The sequence below is a fragment of the Epinephelus fuscoguttatus genome, linkage group LG5, assembly GCF_011397635.1.
Source record: "Epinephelus fuscoguttatus linkage group LG5, E.fuscoguttatus.final_Chr_v1".
Classification (NCBI taxonomy): Eukaryota; Metazoa; Chordata; class Actinopteri; order Perciformes; family Serranidae; genus Epinephelus; species Epinephelus fuscoguttatus.
The window spans coordinates 5,142,506-5,162,896 of NC_064756.1; the positions used below are offsets into that span (position 1 = coordinate 5,142,506).

At 43.3% G+C, this 20,391-nt stretch overlaps 3 protein-coding genes across 10 annotated transcripts in view; 1 reads left to right on the forward strand and 2 right to left on the reverse strand.

Moving 5' to 3' along the window:
- LOC125889191 (unconventional myosin-Ic-like) overlaps nucleotides 1–13,718 on the forward strand; it is a 46,618-nt gene extending 32,900 nt beyond the window's left edge. For 2 of the 3 annotated variants that reach the window (XM_049576973.1, XM_049576974.1), the window contains exons 2-5: nucleotides 6,204–6,359; nucleotides 7,919–8,034; nucleotides 9,734–9,913; nucleotides 13,132–13,449. In XM_049576973.1, coding sequence (XP_049432930.1) covers nucleotides 6,204–6,359; nucleotides 7,919–8,034; nucleotides 9,734–9,836 — 375 coding nt within the window. In that variant the 3' untranslated portion in view covers nucleotides 9,837–9,913; nucleotides 13,132–13,449. Of the gene's footprint in view, nucleotides 1–4,164; nucleotides 4,404–6,203; nucleotides 6,360–7,918; nucleotides 8,035–9,733; nucleotides 9,914–13,131 lie in introns of those variants that run through there. The other variant, XM_049576975.1, reaches the window with a different exon arrangement.
- The window catches only part of LOC125889160 (large neutral amino acids transporter small subunit 4-like), a 133,141-nt gene extending 119,209 nt beyond the window's left edge, over nucleotides 1–13,932 (reverse strand). Inside the window, exon 1 of the mRNA XM_049576921.1 lies at nucleotides 13,798–13,932. The gene's annotated coding sequence lies outside the window, so the exon portion shown is untranslated. The remainder of the gene's footprint in view (nucleotides 1–13,797) is intronic.
- LOC125889148 (unconventional myosin-Ic-like) overlaps nucleotides 1–20,391 on the reverse strand; it is a 213,794-nt gene that overhangs the window by 75,612 nt on the left and 117,791 nt on the right. The gene's annotated exons all lie outside the window — the stretch shown is intronic.

The window sequence follows — 20,391 nt, forward strand, 5'->3', positions numbered from 1 at the left end:
AATGTGCAAATGTAAACATTAAATAAATGCTTAAACTTCTTTAAAAAAATGTGCAAAGTACTTTGTAAAAAAAGAAATGAACAGAGATTAACATAATTGACCTGTAACAAACAGTCAGAACCAGCATAAAAATATAAAAATAACTCAAAAACAACTCAAGCATGGTTTCACTCCAGTTTTTGGCCAGGTAAACTGTTTCACCTTCTCAGGCTTTAAGGCCATACAGGTACATGTAACAATATACACAAATAAATTCTAACAAATTATCTTGTGCACAGTGCAAAGTATTTTGTAAACATAGAAATTAGAATAAACTTGAGGTAGTCACTGTCTGAACATCTGACATGACACAAACCTGTTACGCAGTCCAGTTATTATGGCAATATCAAACCAGCATGTACATAAAAAAATAACTCAAGCAAGCACCGTTCAACCTGGTACAGGTGACAGTATTTCCCCCAGTGCTAAAAATTCTTTCAGAAGGGGTGCTGGTGGCTTATATGCACAAGTATTTTTTGGCAAGTTGGGACTGGTGTAACCTCCACCACTCCAGGGGGTCAGACTCACTGTCTGCATCAAGGCACATCATGTAGCTTTCTAGCTCACTTTCGTGACGTTTTGCCCACTAGTGAGAGGTGAGGCATCATCTTCATCCTCTTGATTTTGTTTTTTGAAGAAACTGCCTAACGATTTCCGCTGCTTCTTCACACCCAGTGGCAGAGGTGGTTCAGCGGCAGCTCCTCCTTCTGCACCCTGGTCTGCTGTTCCCTCTGGAGCCCCTGCCTGTGATTGGCCTGGGTCTTCATCCATCATCTTAGACACTGCTCTTTCTTTAAAGTCCACTACCTTCTCCGGTCTGATGTATTGTGCCTTGAACATAGGGTCCACCAAGGCAGCCATGTCAAGGAGATCATCTGTTGCAGAGTCGGCATATTTCTCATCAAGATAGGTCATTATCTTGGTCTTCAGGTCTTTGATGAGTTGGGTGTCCTGTTCATTTATTTTTAGCAAATTTGTGCGGAACAGGTGGAGCACTGGCTTCACGAAGGAGACCGTCACCTATGACTCCCCAGAAAGGGAGTCTGTAAACTCCAGAGAAGAGTTAAGTGACTCGAGAATGTCAATGTCCTGCCACGTTGGGATCAGGTGCCTGCTGTTTTTGTCTGCAGACAAAACTTCAGCGATTGCCTTTTGTTGTTCCAGGACCCTTGACACCACCTTCTGTCTGGAGCCCCACCTGGTTAATGACTCTGTGACCAGCTGGTGTTTTGGGAGATGGAGGCGTTCCTGAGCTTTAGAGAGCTCCCTCTTTTTCTTCCATGAGTAGGAGAAGGCAGAGACCACTTTCTTGCACACACCAACAGCTCTTTCCACTCTTTTATCCTTCCTGCAGCACCTGCAGAAATACAACAACACCAGTGTAAGTAAAAAGTAAAGTCGATTGGCTAATAAAGTTAAACATTAACATTTTCAAAAGATACTACTAGTTATCATCAATTCCAAAAGTTAGGAAATAAACAGTGATACAGAAAGAAAGATTTTTAACATGTTTTATATTCATCGTGAAGCACTGGGTGTATGTAACTCTGTTGTTAAGTGCTTTCAGTTGCATTTCTTGTATGAAAGGTGCTATACATTATTGTTATTAACATAGTACTCACCAATTGCTGCGTGCAAACGATGGCCGAAGCACTGCGGCCGTGTCCAGTTGTTAAGTGAAGTAGCCTTCACTATACTTGCACCGCCTGTCTGTGGCGATGCACACCATTTTCTCCTCAGTCAGACTCCAGGACAACAGAGCCTCCTTCAAGCCATCTGCTATTATCTCCCCTGTGTGGTCTTCAGGAAAATATGTGTTTTCAAAACCCAGTCATGGTTGATGACATGAGTAGTCAAGCCAAGGTACGGTTCACAAGTACGGCTTGACCACATGTCCGGCAAAATACTTTGCTGTGATCATCTCCTTTTCTACAGATTCCCTGCACATCAGGTAAAGGTGAGGAACAGCCGTCTTGGAAAAGTGCTTTCAGCCTGGTAGAATATATTGGCGGTAAAGAACTTGGATAAGATTCTTGTACCCAGGCTTCTCAACCGTGCTTTGCAGCAGCATGTCCTTAGCTAAGTGATAAGCAACTGCCTCCGTTATTTCTTTGTAACGTTTGGAAGTTTTGTCATAAGGCACTGCTGCCGAGTACCTCTCCATGGTAGTCTGCTGCCACTTCTGTGGTGTTTCACTTGTACCAGCAGTTGATGGCGGTTTGATACTGCTGTACTCCAACGGGTGAGAGCGGCTGAGGTGATAAAAAAGGTTCGTTGTATTCCCAGTCTTGGCAGGGACGGCGACCATGCACAGTTTGCAAACAACATTGGTCTGACTTTTGTCGGATTTATAAAATCCGAAGTACTGCCAAACTGGCAAACTGACCTTTCCTCATTTCCTCATGCTCTGTCACACTCATTTTCTCCTTTCACAGCTTTGTTATGAGTTGTAGACACGAGGCATGAAGGCACAACCAAACATGAAACTGCTAGTGTGCGTCTCACTCAACCGGTTATTGGAACGTTACGTACGTTACCAGCAGGGAGTGAGTTTGTTCATGCAACTAAACTTGCTTAGCTGGGCCGGGAGCGCCAGGAGAGGCTGAAGCCTTTGCTAGAACTGCATCCCCAGAATGCCTTGCGGTTCAGGACCGGGATTTTCTTCCTGTTTTATTAGATGTTTTATTGAACGTATTTTCTATTGATACTGATCACGTGTCTATCACGATAGATATCGCTATCGTTTTACCTATTTTGTACCAACACAGAATATAATATGTTTTTTTGTATTTTTCAGACAGAACATTAATTTCAACTTTAGAATTACAACAATATTTAGCAAGTAGAACAAGTTGTGCTGCCCAGCCACCAGATGGCGCTATTTTCATCGTCTTTAGAAATTGGAATTGCTGCTGAGGCTGTCAGACGATAGACTCTATTTATTATTTTGTCCAATTTGTTTCAGCCGATCACCACCAAAATTTTATCATCTGTTCCTTGTCCCATTATCCACCTTTCCTGAAAATTTCATCAAAATCTGTTCATAACTATTTTGCAGACAAACAAACAGACCAACGCTGGCAAAAACTTTATTCTTTATTATTTATTATTCCCTCCTGCCTGACTGACGATTCTAACCGCTGACTTTGTCACATTTACGATCCACTGTTAGCATTGTTAGCTTCTTCAGCATATTATACGAGTGTCACGGTCACACTGATCAAACTCTGAAATTCTGTGTGGGGAATAAATAGATAGAATAGTTGAATATTGACCAGCCATATCTGATTTGACTGAATTAATACTGAGCCCTAGAATTTGTAACACAAAGCAAAGCTGATATCCATTAAATGTTCCATTTGTTGTCACTTAATGTTGGAGTTGTATATTTTAGTGTCTTGTAAAATCAGCAAAGGGCTTCTCTTCTCAAGAGCTGACATCAAACTGACCCCACTTTGGATTTGTGCCACTGTTATGTCCCTGTGAGGACGTGTCCACACCAACACATGAGCTCAGCCTGGGTCAAGAAGTGAAAGAGGGGCGCAGATGAAAGCTGGAGTCATGGACAGGTCATAAAGATGAGAGGTGAGACAGCTCTAACAGCCTCCCTCTTAGCCGGGCCACGCTCCTCTCTGAAAGGCAGTAAAGATAAAGTGCAGGGGCGGTTCAGTTAATTAAAGAGCATAAACAGAACGGGCTGCGTTAGCTAACGTTATTAGGATCATGAAGTGCTGCGCTGTCCAAGATCCACACCAGTGTCCCATAGCTTCTCCTAATGTGTGACGAATTCTCCCAGGATTCAACGTATTCACGCACGCTTGTGTTAAATCCGATGAAGATGTTGTGCACGTGTGTTCTGCAGTGCAAAGACAGGCGATGCAGTGATTTAATGGGCTCAGTGTTGTTGAGTTCGCTGCTGTGTGGAATTTCAGGGAGTATTGTTAAGTTTCCAGTCCAGTGCCAGACTTGAATCACAACCTGGCATCATCCATCACCTCTCTCCTCTCCACTTATTTTCTCTGCCTGCTCTGACACCTCTCTCCTCTGTATTTTTCCCCACTGTCTCACCCAGCGCTAATTAATATGTCCTCTCGTCCCTCAAGCTTTCTCTTCTGTTTCTGCGTCTCTTCTTTATTGTCCCCTGAGAGACTCAGGCTACTGTACCGCTCAGTGCAACAACAACACCTGCTGTACTTTGTGTCCCTGCCTCTACCCTCAGCACAAAGTCGAGCTGGGTTTAGTTCTGTCCAACTCTGTACATGTTAAACATGGATGTGGCCGACATTCGCAACCTAATGCGTAAAACCCAAGTCTCTATTTTAGAGCACGGCTTCCTGGACAAATGTGTCGATGGGCTCAGAGATGTAAGTGTTGCAATTTAACTTCTGCCTCTAAATATGTGCTGTATATTTTCAGATATGTGCAACGTGGTGGGGCACTGGTTTAAGTGATAAATTTCCCCCACATCTGGTTTGGCTCAGCGTTTAGAGGTGGTTAGATAACTTTGAGCTGTTTTAAAGAAAACTTAAATTTCTTCTTTTTTTTAGTCGTATGTGTTTGAATGAATGTGCGGTCTGTGACTGACTTGTAGTCTTCAAACTGTGCCTCTTGGCATTGGTCTGAATGTGCTCCATTGTAGGGTTAAAAGCTGTTGGGACTTTCTGTGAGTCCTGAAAGGTGTGAGAACTTATGAGACAGGAAGGACTTAATGATGTGCAAACTAATAGTTACACCGGCACACATTTGGTTCCAGGATGCAGCTTATTTTTGGAAGATGATGACAGCTGATAATTTGGCCTCACATTTAGATCTGAAACCGTCAGTCGCCTGGCAGAAAAGTGATTGGCAACTTTTTTTTTTTTTTCCAAGCTAAAACATTTGTTCTCATGTTCCACTTTCTGAGGATTTGCCGTTCTTTGTATCAGTATCAGTGTAAAGTAAATATATTTGGGTTTTCAACTGCTGGTCAGACAAACAAGACATCTGAAGACTTCACCTTCGACCCGAAGGAAATGTTTTGGGTCTTCGAACTAGGAACCCTCTTGCTGTGAGGCGACAATACTAACCACTGCACTGCTGTGTATCTACTGCTAGCTCTTCTAGCACCACTAAGCTAGAAAACATTACAGCTCAGCCGAGGAGGGGGCCATTAATGTTTGCATTTGCACTCTTATGAGCAAGAGTCTCGTCCATGAGTAGATGCACGCCCTTCTGCGCAGGGATATGGTTAGCAGGTGTAGTTTGGTAGAAAGAAAATAGTTCCGACATATAACTGCTCACAACAAGGATTGTGATGATTTCTACAAAGAGACATTGATGTTGAGTTTTTTTCAAATGTATGATTTTGGCGCTTTGAGCAACACAAGCTAAGAGAAGGCAGACATCTCTAAGGTCGATATATACAACACTCTGCAACTCCAAAACAATCTTAATCAATAGCACCACAGGTAAAATGGAAAATATATATTTTTTTATTCTGGGGTGAAGTGTCCCTTTAATATCTTCTGAGTGTATTTCAAGGCCCTGCAGCTTCAGTTCTCCATCTGTATCTCCTCAGGATGCCTTCAGGCTCAGTATTGACTGTAGGTCAGTGGGTTTTGGCAGCACTCAGAGCGAATTACGTAATCACTGTAGTTATGTGCAGAAAATAGACTTGAATCATAAAGATAATGTTTGGGTCACATTTACACAAGTAGAGCTTGAGGAAAATGCAAGACGCTGTGCAGCCTGTGCAGAGAGCTGGGCTGGTTAGAATAGAAGCAAACCTGTCCTGTCAGACGCGAGTGAGACGGACGACTCAGGCACATTTTCGCTGCATCTACCTGTTATGTTTCTGTGTACCTGCCTCTTTCATTGGTGGAGTGTTAAAGAAGGGGAAACGCAGCCTTCAACGTTTTTTACCCGTCATTTGTCTCGTATTCGATGCAGCACTGATTTATGATTTTAATTTCTGGTCTCTCCTTGTTGTCTCACTCCTTCCTCCCTAATAAGGATGGATTATGTGTGTGTAATGTGTAACCTTTACTCATCGTTGGTGCCTCCCTTCTTCATCTCTCTAATTCCTCCTCACATGTGACGAGCATTCTGACTGATGAAGTGTTATGTACTCTAGGTTATGTTCTTCAGTCACTAACCCCGCCCACTCTCTGCCTGTCCTCCTGCAGGTGGTGGCTAGTGACGGGGTGCGGGCTATGATGGAGTCGGCCCTGACAGCCAGAGACCGGGTGGGCGTGCAGGACTTTGTCCTGCTGGAGAACTACACCAGCGAGGCGGCCTTCATAGAGAACCTGCGCAAACGCTTCAAAGAGAACCTCATCTATGTGAGTGGGTGTGGCAAGGAGGGCGGGGCTTTAACTGTCTGGCTCCACTAATGATGGATTTATCTGGTTGATATTGATTTTTTTTTTTCTCCAGCAGTATCTTTATTGATTTCAACAACAATAAACAAAGACACACATCCAGTATGATTACATATGTATGTCCACAAACATGCCAGAACAAAATCTCGGTACAAGTATTTAACACACATTTAATCCACTCCCACACTAAAAGTATGAATTTAAAGATGAATAAATTAGTTAATAAATTAATAGATAATCATAATAATCGTAAATTAATAAATTAGAGAGAAAAATAAATAGCAAATTAAATAAAAACGGGGAAAGAAAATTATAAATTACAGGTTGAGGGTCGTGTCAATGCAACACAATACATTTCAATTTAAGTACACGTTATATTAACTACAAATTTCCTGTACCATTTTGTCCATAATTGATAAGTAATAAAAAGACTATTGAAAAACACAAAAATGTTCACAAGAAAAATGATATTGATATTTGAGAGAAAAACATCGGCTGATAATAATTTTTACAACATAAATATTTTATTTTTATTTTTTTCTTGATGTTTTCTATTGAAGGATAAGTGCAAAACATACAGAACTACAATTTAAATATTTTTCCTTTTCATTTTTCTTTTAACATAAAAATTACCTTAAATTTGATTGTTAAGGATTTGTGATCAAGATATTTTTAAAAATCAACGTGTCACTGCTCTTTGATGCCACATGTAGTGGAGACTGTGCTTCTAAATAACCGTAAACATATCTTTTGTATTTCTCTACTGCGATTTCTTGTGATTTATTGGCTGACATATGAACCAGTGTTTCCTCCTGTCAAGATAAAGTGGTTAGCTTAAACAAGACAGATTAATTCACAGAAACAGTAATAATTTGTCACAAAATCACACCTACAGTTTGTTTCCTTTGTCCAGAGTTACAGTGACAAATCTGCCTTTTATGCCGACTTGGTTCATTTAAATACACACTGTAACATTTAAAGTGGACCAAAGCTTTAAAACCAGAACACACACACACACAGAAAGGGAAAAAAATCATAAATGCTGTTTGTCCTGGTGAGAGATTTGTCTGAAAGTGACGTCTGTGTCGTCCATTAGCAGTTAAACACAACAGACTGACATATAAGCTTCTCTTTAAAGCATTTTAACCTCTGATTTTTAAATGGTTTCCTGCATTTGATCAGGATTATTTCTATTTTTACGACAATAAGCAGTTTTATGTTTCACTTAGAGGAGTAGATGATGCAGACAGATGTTTGGTCTCACCTGAATGTGAACGCGCTCACTGCAAAGTTACTCGACAAAAGCACAGGCGGTGAAGTTTGAATGAAACACTCACGTGATACTGATGAACACAAACACACACTGGACCAGTAAAAAGGTGATAGAGCCAGTAAGGTATGGAGTAAAGATGATAATCTGTAGAATCTGTATCAGAGGCCTCGGTCCTGTCTCACAGTGAGTACACCACTACAGCAGAGTCTTGGTCAGGTGATGTGACTGTGTGTTCCCTCTCTGTCAGACGTACATCGGCTCAGTGCTGGTGTCAGTCAACCCGTACAAAGAGCTGGAGATCTACACCAAGAACCACATGGAGCGATACCGTGGAGTCAACTTCTACGAGGTCTCACCACACATGTGAGTACACGACCTCTGCACACCTCACACCTGTCCTTCTCAAACCTTTTTCAGTAATGTATCCCCTTCGTCCTGTGCACCGGAGATAGCTGTGGCCAGAGTCAATATTTCTGTTCCCTTCTTGTGAGTGCGACACCTTGAAGCAGTTTCTTCACATCTGGTGCTGAGCGTCCGCTTGTACTCATGATGAGCTGATAAGATTTTGGAGGTCAAAGGTCAAGGTCACTGTGACATCATAATGTTCGGCAGAAACCCTTTTCTGGCCATTACTCAACTTCATATCTCAGGAACAAAAGGGGAGACATTTGGTCAGATGCTGTGCATTAGAAGTACAACTGGACTGGTGCGGGATTACGGGGTACTGTGGTCGTTGAGACAAGCCATGAGGTCCCTGTATGACCAAAGTCAGAGCTGCATCCACCTACTCAGTGTTAAGTCAAACACGGTCTCAGTGGGTGTTGGCCTCTACCAGGGTTGTCCCTTTTCACAGATCCTGTTTGTGTTATTCATGGACAAGATCCCGAGGCGCAGCCGTGGGAGGAAGGGGTCAGTTAGTTAGTTACATTCATTGATTATGATGCTGGATTTTATAAAAGCCTATGAATGTCCTGCAGTAGGGATGTCACGATAGATTTCCTTGGTACGATTAATGTCAGAGAAATAATCACGGTTTTACGATTATTTAAGCAATATCACACGAGAGGGAGTGATGTTGTACTGTGATATCGTCACGGCTGTGATTCGGTCGTAGGCACGAGGCCGCAGGCCGAGTGCCGAAGACAATTACATTGCTTAATTGCTTTTATACAACAGTTCAACAGTTAAATAAGCAATGCTGATTAAGAAATGTTGAAAAATGAGGACAAAATAGATAATTTAAGCATTTTATTTGTCTTCTGCCAACAAAAATAGTTCCCTCAGGACTCCGCTGTCACCGTTGCTATGTAACGCAGACATGGTGCGCCAGGCACTTACTCTTTATACACATTTATCTGCACGTTTCCATTAATTGTGCAGCCGGTGAAATAAGTCTCTGGTGACTGCATGGTGGACTATCGCTTCACAGGCACAGCCGACTCTGACTTCTGATCTGACAGTATGTTGCTTTTCTCCAAGTCATTGAGCTCCGCTGATGAAACACTGACAAACCTGGATGTGTGCTCAGATGGATTCAGCTTCTCCTCTCCCTCATCTTCCTCTGATGACCATTCATAGTTCAATTCAAAACTTATTTTAGGAAATAAATCCATATTATTGGCTGTTTGACAGTGGATGAATTAATTAGCTTACAGCGCAACTGCTGACCTAACTGACACTAACCGTCAGTTTTGATTTGATTGTTGATCGCAATCAGCTGTGAGGCGGAGTGATACATACACAGTGAATATAATAGGGTTAACACTGTCTAATAAGTCTCCTGTCAGCAGGAGGTTGTTGCAATAACCAAAAATATTGTCACCTCAACATAGTGAAAACAAAACTGTAAGAAGCTCTCTGCTCTGTTGTGCTGCATGGAGATATTAATTGAGTGTATTTAATCACTCCTCCCTCCTGTATCCCTTCTCTGTGGGTACACAAATTATGTTATGGACCACCAAATCCCTGCATGCGATATCAAACCTACGTCACACTTCAGTACCCCAGCCTTACCCTCTCCTCCTCCTCCCCCTTCCCTCCCTGGCCTTTATCCCGTCGACAGGGCGCCCCAGTTGGAGGCCACATCATCAACTACCTGCTGGAGAAGTCCCGCGTGGTGCACCAGAACCACGGGGAGCGCAACTTCCACATTTTCTATCAGCTGATCGAGGGAGGAGAGGAGGACCTGCTGAGACACCTGGGCCTGGAGAGGAACCCTCAGCAGTACCAGTACCTGGTCAAAGTAAGTGTCTGCTACTCTAAAGAGTCAGTGTGTAGAGTTTAGGGGCATATAATGTTTTCTTTAGTGTATAATCACTGGAAAATAAGAACCAATGTCTTTTAGTTACCTTAGAATGAGCTGCTTATATCTACATACCAAGCACTATGTTGCTTTGAACGCACAAACCAAACTAGCTCTAGATCGGACCATTAGCATCTCTGCCACCGTAGTTGCTTGGCACATTAAAGAAGTTTCAGTATTGCAACCTCACCACTAGATGCCACTGAATCCTGCACACCAGACCTTTAATAGAGTTGCAAAATGGCCGCAGCTGTTTTGGAAGTCCTTGGTTCCAGAAATGAGACGCTAGAGACGCGGATGCTTCAAAGATGCTTGAAACGCTGGAAGCGCTTATTCAATGTGCGCTAGCTACTGGCGTCTGACGCTAAAAAAAGTTGGAATTATTTTAACTTTTTAGCGTTTACGCACGTCTAAAAAGAAGCGTCTACAAAAACGCCCGTCTAAAAAGATGCTTGAACGCCGGTCAGACGCGCCGTATCATAGGAAAACAATGCTTTTACTGGCGTCGCGTTTCTAGCGTTTCATCTCGGTGTGATCGCTCCCTAAGGCTGTTCAATTAGGGCTGGGACAATTAGTCTTTGACCCCATGGGAGCTCTCTGTGTGCTCCCTGCATCTTGGTTTTTTTGGTTCGTTTTTTAGTTCATAAACCTGCATTAAAGCAGCACTTAAGAACTTTCAGTTTTGGTTGATTTTGGCGGCGCCAGTGGACCAAAGCGGTAGTGTTTTGCCTGAAGGAAGACCACATTTCCCATGAGGACCAGCGCATAGCGTCGTAAAATCCTGATCTCCCGGTCGCCTGCAGTTGGATTGAATTACATTTCTGTTTCCAGTGGCTGTGTGAAGGATGAATAGCGATGAGGTAATGAATCTAATTGTGGCTAAACAATATCATATGACGATGTTGAAAATAAGAAACGTTTAACTTTGGTTTTGTACCGTATTCCCCCCCCCACCCCCCTGCCCCCCCCTTACTAAAAGCCAAGACGAATTCCTGTATGTCCTTGGCAGTAAAGTTCAATATGATTCTGAGGCTTATTGAACATCAAACATTTTTACATTTGTAACGTAACATTTCTGTCTGTTGTTTTATCAGGAATTTGCTGTCCCGGACACTACCTCCACCTCTTCTGAGTTTGAGCCCCCACACACTAGTGCTGGCAGAGGCAGAGGGAGGGGGAGGGGAAGAAGTAGGACACCAGAAGACTTGAACCCCGAGACCCAGCAGAGGGTTCAGGATCTGCACGAACGCAGAAACGCAGAGATGCAGGCCAGAATACAAGCATTGGACCAAAATCAAAGGGATGAGCTCCTACAAATGGTCCTTACAAGACTACCTGGCCTGATGTTTGACATTTTGGACCTGCTGGAGGACCCTGATCGTCAGAGAGTCCCAGGTGGAGGGGACCTACATTGGTGCTCCTGCACAAACTCTAAGGAAATGAACACTGACCTGGAGAGACTCTGCTGTGGGCAAACCCCTGAGAACTGTGTCAGCAACATGGCCCACATGGAGCTATACATGCAGGATGAAGGGGTGTTGCGAATGGCAAGGGCTGCCTGGAATGACATCTTTGCAATAGAGGATGAACAAGAGCCTGGAGTGGAGCAAAGACAAAACAGGCATACAGCCTATCGTCAGTTTGCCGCCTGGGCGTAGGAAATAGGGTAGTAATACCGAGTTGTTGTGTCTGGAAAATAAGGGACACTTTTCCAGACCCAAGGGGACAGTACACCGGTTTCCAGGTCCGCAGACTAATGTAGCATGTCATTGTTTGAGTGTACTGTAAATAGTTTTGACAGTTTGTTATTTTGTTCAGAATTTACCTTTCACTTGTTCACTTGTTTGTGTGTGTTTGAAAATAAATACATTTGTGCAAAACAAGACAAACTTTTATTTATACACCCTCTTTCACAGTTTTCAAAATTCAAGTACTTTGTCACATTCAACACATTCAAATTGTTATTTTGCCACAAGAAATATCATGGAGAAAAAAAAGAGTGGCATAAATGCAATGTGCATTTTTGCAATGACGGGATATGTGTATGATTTGAATAAATAAACAGCACAACAACACTGTATTACAGTAGTAGTAAATGAACGACAATGACAGTTGAAAAAAAATTACTGTGAATAAAAAACAAAACGAAAGGGGAGTGTGATGCACGTACATGGATAAATAGAGCAGGATAAAAATAAACTATGACAGTTAAAATAAGAAACACTGAATAATCTGTGTGACAATGTTAGAAGTTACTGAGAATAATGACAATGAGTGCAGTAGCAGCAGACAGTGCGGGTGGGGGTCCAGGTAAAGCTGTGATTATGTGTCTGTAGTTAGCCAGTCAGAGTGATATGATGTATGCATGCGCATTTATGTAAACAGACAAGGCAGGATCCTCAGCGTTCACTTTGGGGAACACCTTCACCACGTTTCACATGCGTCCTAACTAGCTCAGCTGTTGGGGGCGGCTGTACTGAAGCCAGAACCCCTAAATTCCGGGGGTCATCTGTCCTAAGGGTCTGTTTCTTGGGAAGGCCACCTCCACTTTGCAGCCTCTTCCTAAGAATGTCTCTCTGCAGGTCTGGAATGTAGGAGTAATCCTTCTTTTCCTTCACTGTGTAGACACTCCAGGGTTTGGACTTCTTATTGTAGTATCGCCTGTAACTGAAAGGAAGCACAAATACTACAACACTCTTGTTTTACAGCTATCAGGCAGACACTATGAGATTCCATTCAGGAGTTGTCCTTAGATATGCTAACAACTTACATCTTGTGTCCATCTTGGTTTCGTGCTGGGGCGCGGCCATTGTGACAGCTGTAGTCTATCGCAGCAAGCAGAGTCCGCGTGCGATACACTGCTGGAGTGTAGGAGAACCGCTTCCCTGCATACATGAGTATGTGATTCTGGAAGTTTTCCAGATCCGATGTCGTCCTGTAGAGTATGAGAACAAACATATACAAATCATTGTATACAGACCAGAGTACAATTTATTAGATAGATATTGACATTTGATATAAAAGCAAAAGTTATACCAGCTTCAGCATTTTCATTATAATGTTTTTAGTCAAACACACTGACATTAGTGTTGATAAAAGGAAAAGTTTATTTGAGCACTCCAGAGCACTTATTGTGTGTCTATGCTTTTATTTTGAAGGCAGCAGCTGCACATTTCCGGAACAACTCTGCTTATTCCTCAGTAACTTGACGCACATGAAGGCAGGAGGCGCTCAGCTGTTCAGTATCAACAACAGTCCGGGAAATCACCATCAAGCCTCCGAAACAAAGACAGTTAACGAGAGAAACAACCGGCAACACAAAGACTCCTCATCCTGCAGTCTGTGCTGTCGCGCTGCCGCCGCACAGCTGTTTCTCTGACATCCAGATGTTTTCAATTTAGAGATTAAATCATAACTTTGATGTCGACAGAGCAAAATAAAGGGAAGTGATGGTGTTGATGATGACTGACAGAAACAACTGTTGCAGTCAGATTAATCTCATCAGCTGTGTGTGTGTGTGTGTGTGTGTGTGTGTGTCTCCACAGACGAGAGGGGACACAAAACAATGTCAGACCTAAAGTTGATGAGAGTGTGTGTGAGGCTGTTGCAGCTTCCTCTCTGCAGCCAGGAGACAAAGACACACAGGGAGAGACTCAAAGTGATGAAGACTCTGCTGCAGGATGATGATGAAGCCTTCATGAAACACTGTGTCACTGACTCTGATCCTGCTTATGAATATGACTCAGCCTCTCCTCCAGTGGAGTGCAGTGTGTGAGTGAGTGAGTGAGTGAGTGTGTGTGGAGCATCCTCCGGTGCGGACCTACCTGAGCCTGTTGGATTCAGGGACAATGGACCGGCTCTGTCCTCACTCAGCTCGGCCTCTGCGCGTCCAAACGGCCCCTCGACGACACACACACACACAGCAGCGGGGGGGAAACACACACTCAGGATGTGTCTTCAGTGTCTTTGGATCTGTGTTTCTCGCCGCTTTATAGCAGTGCAGCAGCGATGCACAAACAACAGCGGCTCCTGATTGGCCCGCTGCTGAGCTAGAGACCGGCGGCAGCCAATCACAGAGCCGCATTAATACATGTGTTGTTTCTCAATACTGAAATATTGTTGGGGGAAACAGTTCAGTGAGATGTGTTGGGACACAGAAGCGACATCTGATCACTATGGGACACAGAAACAGTGAAATATGACGTCATTTAATTATGAATCAATGATAAAACTGAGCTATAAGCCTGTGAACCCACCAACACTTTGGCGCGAGGAGGATTATGAATGTTAGAAATAATTAAAAAAGGTCATCCAGGCTTGTAAAACCCATTCTGGGTGCAGGAACCAGCTTTAATGTCCAAGTACGTGCACACAAACAAGGGATTTGACACAAGAGCTGAGAACAAGGACAAAGCTGAACACAAATATGTGCTGACATGTTTCCACCCTCAGCTCGGCTCTGAGTCCTACCTGTTTCAATCAATCAATCAATCAATCAATCAACTTTATTTGTAGAGCGCTTTTCCTGCACGGACATGCAACACAAAGTGCTTTACAGAATTAAAAGCAATTAACACAATTAAAGAAAGAAAAACAATTACAAAGAAAGAAAGACCCTCCCTCCCACCCTTCATACTAGACACACACACACACACACACACACACACAATCACACACAACAGGGAGACATGGCATGGCACTGAGGATCAAGGAAATGCCACCTTCGGGGCCGTCCACACTGGGAGGAGCCGCAGGCCGTGACATCGGGGGGGACCAGCACCCAGGCCCCCCGACTCCAACAGACAGGTGGACCCCCACATCGAAGGGAGGAGCCCCCAGCCGGCCGGGCCGAAGGGACCCAAGGACAGCAACCCCCAATAACAGACCCGACACAGCTCCCAGTGTGGAGGACCCCCCTGAGGAAACACTGGAGTTAAAAGCTAAAGACTAAAAGCATAAAATAGGACTAAAAGAATAAATAAAATAAAATAAATACAGTACCAAAAATAAAATACATAAGATTATAAATAAAATAGAATAGATACAGTACCAGTGATAAATAAAAACAAAAAATTAAGATTAATATCATCTTAAAAAGCAAGATAAAAGCAGCAACATAAAGTAGGATAGAACCAGATAAGAACATAAGAAGAGTTTAAAATATTAGTTAAAAGCCTGATTAAAAAGGTGTGTCTTTAATCTTCTTTTAAAAATATCAACAGTCTCTGCAGTCCTGAGGCTCTCCGGCAGGCTGTTCCACAGGTCGGGGCCATAGTGGCTAAATGCTGCCTCACCATGGGTTTTTGTTCTGGGTTTTGGTATGGTTAAAAGACCAGTGCCGGCGGACCTCAGGGTCCGCGAGGGTTGATATGGTAAAAGCAGATCAGATAAATAAGAGGGCGCAAGGCCGTTAAGACATTTAAAAACGAGTAAGAGAATCTTAAAATCGATCCTGAAGCGGACGGGGAGCCAATGCAGCGACTCTAAAACCGGTATAATGTGCTCCCGCCCTCTGGTCCTCGTCAGCACGCGTGCAGCTGAGTTTTGTAATAATTGGAGATTTAAAATGCTCTTTTTGGGAAGACCAGAGAGCAGGGCATTACAGTAATCTAAGCGACAGGAAATAAAAGCATGCATTAGCACCTCCGTACTGGCCTGAGAGAGAAACGGGCGGACTCTGGTTATGTTCTTAAGGTGATAAAAACCTATTTTCGTTATATTATTGATATGTGGGATAAAGTTCAGCTCAGAGTCAAAAGTCACGCCCAAATTTTTTACTGATTGGGTTGGTTTAAGATCCTGTAGTTTTGGTAAAAGTTTCTCTCTCTGGCCTTCAGGACCTATAACTAAAACCTCAGTTTTGTCCTGGTTGAGCTGCAGGAAATTCTCTGCCATCCATGACTTGATGTCTACAGTGCAGTTAAAAAGGGCATCAATTGGCCCTGTGTCATCAGGAGACACGGCGATGTATAGCTGTGTATCATCGGCATAACTATGGAAGCTGATGCCGTGTCTCCTGATGACGTCCCCAAGGGGAAGCATGTAAAGATTAAAGAGAAGTGGACCTAAAATTGAGCCTTGGGGAACCCCACATCCAATTTCATGGGTTCCTGAGGAACGTGTATCCATACTTACATAAAAGCATCGGTCTGTGAGATAAGAACAAAACCAGTTAAGAACAGTACCGGAGAGGCCAACCAGGTGTCTGAGTCTTTTTAATAAAATGTGATGGTCTACCGTATCAAAAGCGGTGCTTAGATCCAGTAGAACCAACACTGTGAGCTTTTTGTTGTCTAAATTCCACCTGATGTCGTTTATAATCTTTAGAAGGGCTGTCTCGGTACTGTGGTTCCTCCAAAAACCAGACTGATACCTCTCTAAAATGCTATTTCTATTTAAAAAGTCATTAACTTGGTTAAAAACCAGTTTTTCTAAAATTTTACTTAAAAACGGTAAGTTGAATACAGGTCGGTAATTATTAAGAACGTTGGGGTCTAAGTTGCTCTTCTTCAGACGGGTGTCTTCACCACCGCCGTTTTAAAGGCGGTGGTGAAGACACCCGTCTGAAGAGAGCAATTCATGATGTTTAAAAACTGCTCCTCAAAGAAACCATAAAACGTCTTTAAAAGTGAATTGGATCTAAAAGGCTAGTTGTTGGGTTTATCTGGGAGAAAACTCGACCAAGTGTCCTTGCATCAACCAGGGCAAAACTCTCCAGTGTTTCCTCAGGTAAAAGCAATGATCCAGGTGTGTTAACAGACAAAACTTTCTTGGATAACAGCCTGGATCTGATGTCCTTGATTTTAGTTCTGAAGTGGTCTGCAAAGTCTTCACAAAGATCAGCTGTTGGTGTCTTAAGAACTTTATTAAAATCAGTGCCTGTTAAAATATTAAAAGTGGAGAAGAGGAACCGGGGGTTGTTTTTATGGTTGGTGATGAGTTGTGAGAAATGGGAAATTTGTGCCTTTTTGACTGCGTTATTGTAGGTTTTGAGTTGTTGACGTAAAATCTCATAATGAACGGTCAGTTTACTCTTTCTCCATCTTCTCTCAGCACTCCTGCATTCTCTTTTCAGTTTATTGATTTCATCGTTTTTTCTCCACGGGGGTGTAGGTTTTGTTTTTATTGTTTTAGTTACAGGTGGAGCTACTAAGTCCAGAGTTGACTTCAGTTTACTGTTAAAATTATCAACGATAAAATCACAAGGTGCAGGTAAAATTTCAGCAGGAGTGCTCTGTAAAATCCCAATAAAATTTGCAGCCACTTCAGAAGTTAGATGGCGCCTCCTCACTATTCTCACCGGGGCCTCCTCCTGGTTAAAACTGGTGATGTTAAAAAATACACAGTAGTGGTCGGACACAGCCAGGTCGACAACAGAGGACACACCGATGGACAGGCCATGGGTTATGACCAGGTCCAGGGTGTGTCCTCTGTTGTGAGTTGGCTGTGTGACGTGCTGCTTAAAATCAAGACAATTGAAAAGGTTTAAAAACTCTCTGGATATTGGATCCGAGGTATCATCAACGTGTAGATTAAAATCACCAGCTATTAAAATCCTGCTATCAGAGGTGTGAATGATTGATAAAAGTTCAGAGAATTCACTGATAAAAGAACTAGAGTGATGGGGTGGTCTGTAAACAGTGATGCAAAGAATCGGAGGGCTGCTAAAAGTAAAGGCATTGTACTCAAATGACTTGTAACTGTTAGAAGACACTCCATTTGAGGTCAGTGTGTCATTTGTAATGGATGCCGTCCCGCCTCCTCTTCTACCCTCTCTAGTAGAAAACAAAAAATTAAAATTTGGTGGGCAGGCCTTGGTGAGTACAACAGGTGCGTCAGTGCCAAGCCATGTCTCAGTTAAAAGAAGACAGTCTAACTTATTATCTAAAATCACGTCATTCATTAAAAAAGTTCTATTTAAAAGAGAGCGAACATTAAAAAGTGCCACATTGATGGTGATAGGAGGCTTGTTGATCATGGAGGTGGGTTGTGGGTGTTTTGTGAGTGGTCGAAGGTTATGAAGGTTCACAGAGTGAGTATGGCGGCGTCTGATGTGTTGATGTAGTGTAATGCTTACCGGAATGGATGAGGTGTTGGTGTGAATATGAGGTCCAAGTCCGGTACTGTGTGTATGGTGGTCAGAGGTGGAACTGAGTGGATAGGAGCATGGACCTGGGGGACATCAATCGGTGTCGGACAGAGCAGCAGGTGCGTGTTTGGGGAAAATTGCATGTTGAACACCGTATGCCATGTTGGCTGAGAGCATGCGGGCACCTGCCCTGTTAAGATGGAGCCCGTCTGGCCCGAAGAGGTGTCGTCTCTCCCAGAAAACATCAAAATTGTTGATGAAGCCGACATGGTGGGAGTTGCAGGCAGAGGAGAGCCAGGTGTTGAGGCTAAGCAGACGGCTGAAGCTGCCAATCCCTCTGCCGCAGGTGGCCGTGGGGCCGGAGATAAAAACAGTCATCTGGGACTGTGAGATGGAGTTAAAAAGGTGTCGGACTGTTGCCTGGCGATGTCGTTCGTACCTGCGTGGATAATAATCCTTTTCGCCTGCGGATGGGAGCTCAGGATGTCCGGTATTTTCCCAGTTACGTCGGTAACGGTGGCTCCGGGGAACGACAAGGTTAATGCCTCCCTCATGTGGACGTGCCTCACGATAGAGTCCTCGATTACCAGGGTTGTGGGAGCGTCCGCTCGGTCTTCAGGGGAGCAAGCCAGCTCAGCCCCGCCGTGGGCCCCGCTCGGAGCCCTCTTCCGCCCGCGGATGACCATTTCGGTCCAGGGGGTCCCTCTGTTTGGAGTCGACCTGGCAGGCCGCTGACAGGAGGAGGACGGGTCCCAGAGAACTGTTTGCCCGAGCGCGGAGGTGGTGTTCTGCGGAGCGGACTCACCGGTCCGTGAGGTCTCCAGCCAGTTGGTCAGCGTCGGGAAACAGGACCTGAGGGTGATCAGCAGGGAATCCTTCCTCTGGAGCTCATGCGACATCCGCTCAATGTCCTCGAGAAGGTTAGCAATTTTTTTGTATGCTTTGTTCAGCATTTGTTCCATTTTTCCAGGTGAGTCGGCAGCGCCCAGTGTTGCCATGGCGGCTCACCAGGCCTTTCTTTAAAAACTTAAGATCCAAACGTCCGATGACTAAAAAACTTTCACCCAGTAAAAAAAATAAAACGTTAAAAGCAAACATTAGCCAGAGGCATAATGTTTAGAGTGATTTAAAACGTTTTAAAACTGGATAAAAATGCTGCTCTGCCGCATCTCTGCAGACATGCCCTAACTTCAACATGAGCTGCTCCCCACCCCTTGTTTTCTGCACACAGATCTTCACAGTTACTTCATGCCAAAAGTGCAATTCCTAGAAATACAGTAAAGGGGGGGTTCACACAGTCCGGAGGAAACGGGAGCTGAAAACAAAACACACCGGGAGAGATATTCACACAGAGGGCGACACCTAGTGGCTGCTTTCAACTCAAGTTAATATCACATGTATCCCACAGGAAAATCTAGTGCCAGAGAATGCTTCATAACACAAATTAAACAACAGCCAGTGGGTTCCTGAATCAGGGTCACTCACTGGGTCCAGTTTTAGAACAATAGAGTGTTAAATATCTGCGCTAATACACAAGTTATAAGTGTTTTCAAGGAGCAACATGAAAATCCAGTGTCTAATAGAAGAACAACAGGAGTGAGATCAGTACATGAGTTACTGAGAAGGAACTAAAATGGTGGAAAAAGACTGCGCCTGATAGTGTTATATTGAATGATATAACAACTACAAATGGTATTGCACATGATTGAGAAATCCTGATCATGATATTCCATCCATCCATTTTCAATCGATTACCCGAGGCCAGGTCGTGGGGGCAGCAGGCTGAGCAAAGCACCCCAGACATCCCCAAGGTGTTCCCAGGCGAGGCGAGATTAGGGATGTCACGATTATAGATTTTCTTGGTACGATTAATGTCAGAGAAATAATCACGGTTTTACGATTATCACGATTATTATGCGTTAATTAATTTCACACTAGAAATGTATAAAATCACATGAACACTCCTTACATATCTTTAAGTTTCATTTATTGCCAACATAACAAAAATAATGTAGCAACAAAGAAAAGTAACCAAAAAGTACAAGATTTAGTTTGACTTTAATAATCCCACTGGAATTAAACAAAAATCACCTCCGTGTTAAACATCCACAGCAGGATTTCCCTTTTGGGAAAAAAGGTTTCAAATGCTTCACGTATTTCTTTACAGACTTTCTGTTAACTATATTACAAAAATGTTTCTGAACATTTCTTTTGGACCTGAGAAGAGAATTTTTAAACAGGAAAACAAACCATCTAGCTAGCTTTTGACTTATAGCTGCCCTTTGAAACATAAATAATCCATACTTCATCACTCGGAGACGCCTATTCA